This window comes from Pterocles gutturalis, unplaced genomic scaffold (assembly GCF_000699245.1).
Source record: "Pterocles gutturalis isolate BGI_N339 unplaced genomic scaffold, ASM69924v1 scaffold21369, whole genome shotgun sequence".
Classification (NCBI taxonomy): domain Eukaryota; kingdom Metazoa; phylum Chordata; class Aves; order Pterocliformes; family Pteroclidae; genus Pterocles; species Pterocles gutturalis.
In genome coordinates this window covers 4,019-9,619 of record NW_010131176.1, presented here as the reverse complement: position 1 = coordinate 9,619, position 5,601 = coordinate 4,019, and the positions used below count along the sequence as shown (strand labels likewise).

The window sequence follows — 5,601 nt, the reverse complement described above, 5'->3', positions numbered from 1 at the left end:
GTGCCCACAGACAAAGGGCAGCTGCCATGAACACGGGCCAAAAGACTTTTCATGCCTGATGAAAAGGTGCTTATTAGAGCCCTGAGGTGCCAGGGGTTCTTTTCACTTTTCTCTCCCCCAGTGAATGCTTTGGCTGCTGCCTGCACCCCATTATTGCCTCTATAAATAAGGCATCACTGCCACCAGTACCACCATCAGCCAAGAGACCTTGCACTGAGACAGGGACACCCACCCCTGCCAGCCCCCTGTGGGTATCAGAGGCAGAAAGTGGGAAGGCAGAGATGGGTGAGTCATTCAAAGCCGAAACACAATCACTCCCCACATGCACCCATCAGCATGTCCCACCCTGGGACAAGGAAAGGCATGGAGCCAGCCAACAAGCCCACTAGACCACGGTCAGATCACAACATCAGCTCAGGACACCAGACTGGGAAGGGGGCCCCAGCCTTCTCCCTGGCAGACACACATACTGAAATTCTGTAGCGGGCACAGTTTTGTAGCCAAGCAACCTCCCGGGGGGCAAAAGCAGGGGTCTCAGCCTCCCCAAGGGGGAAGTGGAGCAGTAATTTCCCCCTCTGCCTATCCCGGAGGATGGTGGCAAGCTGCAGGGTGTTAGTGTGGATCACATCCCTGCGGAAGCCTTGTGCAGCCATGCCCTGGAGTCCTGTCCTTGGTGCCACCCTGACCTCCCTTGGGTCCACGCAGTCCCTGCGGGGCTCCGGTCCACAGGGGGGTGGGGCTCGGGCCCCCAGTGGTGGGGCAGGCAGGGGAGCCAGCTCCTGCCAGGGACCATCCGGTCCCCACCACCTGTGCACCAGTGCGACCTGGAGGAACGGGCGAGAGAGGCTGGGGGCACCCACGCCTGGAAGGGACGGTGACAGGGATGCCATCCCTCTGGGTGAGGACAGAAACAGTGGAGGTGCTGCCATCGAGGGGCCTCCCGCCACCCCGCCGCAGCCCCTCCCTGCCATGGGGCGGGACCACCCTGCTGCCAGTCATGGAGAGACAGAGCAAGGAACCTCACAATTGGTGCAGAACACCTCCCAGGTCCCACCTCCTGCCTGCTCCAGGGGAGAGGAGAAGGCATTCTTAAAGGGCCAGCACAGGAAAATACGAGAGACCGATACCTGCTTGGACCTACTCATTCCCCGAGGGCTTCCGACGGTGCCACCAGCAGGAAGCTGTTGCAGTAACCTTCACCCTGGGATGTGCCCTGTCCCCATCCCAGGCAGGGCCCTGGACGTGACAGCTGTGTGACAGACATTTCTGCTGGCAATACAGGGTGCTGCGCCCCTAGGAATGGTGCTGCTCTGGTGCCTCAGCAGAAGCCCCTTGTGAAGCCCACATGGCTTGGGAGAATCTGCTCGGTGTCCCGAGGTGACTTGGTCACCAAGGAGGTGGAGCAAGGGATGGGCTTCACACGGGGGATCCTGCTGTTGCTTGGGTCTGCCAAAGCCTGGGATGGGGATGGTGGCAAGGCAGGAAGGGTATGGGGTGTCTAGGATGGAAAAGGAGATGTCCTCATTCCAGAGGGCCAGCACTCACCCTGTGGAAAGACTCCGACCCAGCTGACCCAGGGAGCTGAGGGATCACTGGAGATCCTCCAGGACAGGACCCCTCATGGCAGGACATGCCACCTGACACAGATGGGGCCAGCACCGTCCCTACTGCATTGGTTTGGGGGTCTGGCTGTTGCCCTGCAGAGCAAAGAGGTGCAAAGCCTTTGCAGGCTTGACACGGTCTGTGGCATTGGGCTGGATCTTCTTTGACCACAAAGACTGAAAATACAGGGCCCAGTGCCAGCCCAGCTGGTTTTCCCCACCTACTCCCCAGTACTATGCTGGAAAGCCAGCGCCTTTCCAACATAGTACCGGGGAGTAGGTGGGGGAGCCAGGATAAGACTCAGGCTTACCACCTACCTGTTATCACCTCCTGCCATTCCCACTCTCAAATAATTTACTGCCCCCCACCCCCAGAGGCATCTTGCCAAGGACCCTTTGGTGGAGGGGACATCCTTGTCCCCGGCTGTAGCACAGCCCACACAATACAGAGGAACACTTGCTCCTGCAGCTGCTGCAGCCATTCCCACCTGCCACAAATCAGAAGTGCTGAGTCTGAGCAGTGACACAAGAGGAAAAAAAAAAAAAAAAAAAAAAACGAAAAAATAATTCTGAGAGGTTTCTGCCTCCGCCTGTGATTCGGCCACAGCGAGCAGGCGCCACACACAGCCCCACACCCATGCACAGCTTCCGCTGCACCTCACTTCCTTCTGGTCCAAGGAACCAGTCGCTCCTACTCACAGCCTCCCAGGAAGGAACATATCACCAGCACCAATCACCTTGGAAACCCATCAGATCCACCCCCCACCCTTCTGCTGGATCCACTACTCAGCCTCACCTCTGAGGATCAAAGCGTTCCTGTAATTGAAAGCTCTCAAATTAAGCTGCACAATTCCCACCGGGGAAGAAGCACAGAAGCTGCCTGCCATGCGCAAATGCCTTCCTGGCTGCAGTGTGTTCGGTCAGGACATCAGACATCACCCAGAGACAGCATACTATGAATGGTGCAGGGCTTGTAATAAGGTTGCTGAAACAACACCTGGGTGGAGGACTCACCATCCTGCTCAGAGCCACCGTCCAGCTCAGTGGAGCCCTGCAAGCAGCTGGGGTAGTCTGCAAACCCACACATACCCCCCCACACCCAGAATCGAACATCGTCACAAAACTTCCATGGAAACAAAACCCGAGCCATCAGGAGTCAAACATGAGGTGAGACACAGATGGGAGGGACTGCTCTGTGGACGTGGTCTGGCAAACGGAGGAACCAGCATCGTCATTCAGCTTTGCACGCTACACCGTGGGAAGTGACACCCTGGTCCCCCAGTGGCAGCTGGTGGCTCCCAGCCCCATTTGCACCACCACCTCCTCCGCCCACACCGGGGCATGGCGCAGAGAGGATATGTTCCCCTCCCAGTGCCTGACCCCACAAGTGCCCCCTTCGGCTCTCATTTTGCAAAGGAAAGGAAATATCATTAGCAACAACTTTCTGCCAAGGATTTGCAAGTGATTGTAAGCTGACCTCAGCATCCACCAGTTACTCACGCAAGGCATACCCAGAACTACATCCGAAATACATGTTCGCTAATGTGAGCAAACTGCCTCACTTGACCCTGCTCACCACAGTGCAAATGTCATCGACACTCAGGCTGGTTCATTTGACTCCGAAGAAGACTTGTTCGGCTACAGCTAACCGCTCCTCAGAGGCATGGTACAACCGGATATTCCCCCCAGCCCAAATCCACTACCATCTGTGTATGGCACAAGTGAACCACAGCTCTGCCCGGCACTGGGACATGCCGAGGAAGGAGCTACCTTACCTCAGCAGGTGTGGGGAGTCGGCTGGCAGTGCCCACAATCTGGTGGTACAACCCTGGCTCACCATTCCTCATGGTGCCCTGGCGACTCCCCAGGGGGCTGGAAGTGAAGGGCTTTTTACACAGGAGATCACTCTGGTGAGAATCCGTGGTGAGATAGACCTGGTGGTAGAAGTTGGGTGGCGTGAAGCCGCCCCGCACAGCGTCAATGTGGTGAAAGGGCCCTGGTGTCCTGTACAGTGTGCTCCTGGAGCTATTGAACAGCTCCTTTGACTGCCTCCACTTGTAGCACTTGAAGATGCCCACTGACAACATGGTGATGAAGAAAGCTGCTGACACCAAAATCACAGCCAGGATGAGATAGAAAGTCACATGCCTTCTGGGATCATTGGCAGGTGCCACATCAGTGAAGTCAGTGAGCACCTCCTTGACCACCTCAGCCACAGAAATGGAGACAGTGGCACTGGCGGACAACACAGGGTCCCCATGGTCTATCACTAGCATGTGCTGGGGAGGGTCATCCTCCTGGAGCTGGCGGGCCGTGAAGATCTCCCCGCTGTGCAGCCCAACTGAGAAGAGACTGGGGTCAGTGGCCTGCAACAGGGTATAGGAGATCCAGGCATTATACCCTGCATCCGCGTCCACCGCCACCACCTTGGTGACCATGTGCCCAGCAGGAGTGCCTGGTGCCACCACATTGGGATAGGTGGCGGTGGTGTTGGGGTGAGGGTACAGCACAGTTGGGGCATTGTCATTGAGGTCAGTGACAAACACACTGACTGAGACATTAGTGGCCAGAGGTGGAGAGCCACTGTCCTGGACCTGCACCATCATGCTGAACTCCACCTGGTCCTCGTGGTCCAGGGAGGCCAGCAGGTAGAGGGTGCCATTCTCGCGGTTGATGGAAAAGAGGTGGCCTACAGTGGTGTCACCCTGCAAGAGGGTATAGGAGAGATGGGCGTTACGCCCAAGGTCTGGGTCTGTGGCGCTCACATTAAGGATGGGGATGCCAGGCATGTTGTTTTCTGGCACGTACACGTCATAGGAATCCTGGGAAGACTTGGGCGCATTGTCGTTGACATCTGACACCCGCACCAGGATCTGTTTTACTGCAGACAAGGGTGGTGAGCCCGAGTCCTTGGCTGTGATAGTGATGTTGTACTCTGATTCCTTTTCCCGGTCCAGAGCTGCTTTTGTTTTCAATGTGTAGTAATTTTTGAGGGAGGAGCTGAGCATGAACGGGATCCCAGGGGAAATGAAGCAGTTCACCAGACCATTGTCATGGGAATCCAAGTCTGTTACACTCAGCAGAGCTACAACCGTCCCTGGGGCTGCATCTTCAGGCACAGGGCTGTACACAGAAGTCACCGTTACCTCTGGAGCATTGTCGTTCACATCGATGACTTCCACCAGCACTTTGCAATGAGCCACGCCAGGAACGGCACCCTTGTCTTTAGCCTGTAAGTATATCTCATACAGCTTTGTTTCCTCATAGTCCAGCTGTCCTTTGACCCTCAACTCCCCTGTGTCAGAGTCCAGAGCAAACAGTTCTCGTACCTTGGCAGGTGTGTGGCTGCTGAAGGAATAGATGATTTCTCCATTTGGCCCATCATCCAGATCGTACGCACTGATCCTGGCAACCAGGGTACCGCTGGGTGTGTTCTCCCTCACGCTTGCCTTGTAGGTGGACTGGTTGAAGACTGGGGCATTATCATTGGCATCCACAACGTCAATGTGGATCTGCACGTGGGCCGACCGTGGCGGGCTGCCTCCATCCAGCGCAGTCAAGACCAAGTGCAGCTCCCGTTGCTCCTCCCTGTCCAGCTCCTTCTCTAGCACCAGCTCCGCGTACTTGCTGCCATCCACCCTCGTCTGCACGTCGAGTGTAAAGTGCGGGTTAGCGCTGAGCTGGTAGGTCTGCAAAGAGTTAATACCCACATCGGGGTCTTGCGCGCTCTCTAGCGGGAAGCGAGCTCCGGCTGCCACCGACTCGCTGATTTCCAGCCTCGCCTGGCTGCTGGGAAAAACCGGGTCGTTGTCATTGATGTCCTGGATCTCCACGGCGCCGCTGTACAGCTCCAGTGGGTTTTCCACCACGATCTCAAAGCTGAGGGAGCAGGGAGAGACTGCTCCGCACAGCTCCTCCCGGTCTATCCGCTCACTCACCAACAGCGCGCCGCTCGTTAGATCCACCCCGAAGTATTTCTTGTTACCACCGGACACCACCC

The 5,601-nt window shown here is 56.7% G+C and overlaps 1 protein-coding gene across 1 annotated transcript in view; it reads right to left on the bottom strand.

The window, feature by feature from the left end:
* The window catches only part of LOC104466940, a gene marked incomplete at its 3' end in the record, with an annotated part of 8,663 nt that overhangs the window by 2,888 nt on the left and 174 nt on the right, over positions 1-5,601 (bottom strand). The window contains 1 exon segment of the mRNA XM_010080522.1: positions 3,377-5,601. This exon segment is cut by the window's right edge and continues 18 nt beyond it. Coding sequence (XP_010078824.1) covers positions 3,377-5,601 — 2,225 coding nt within the window.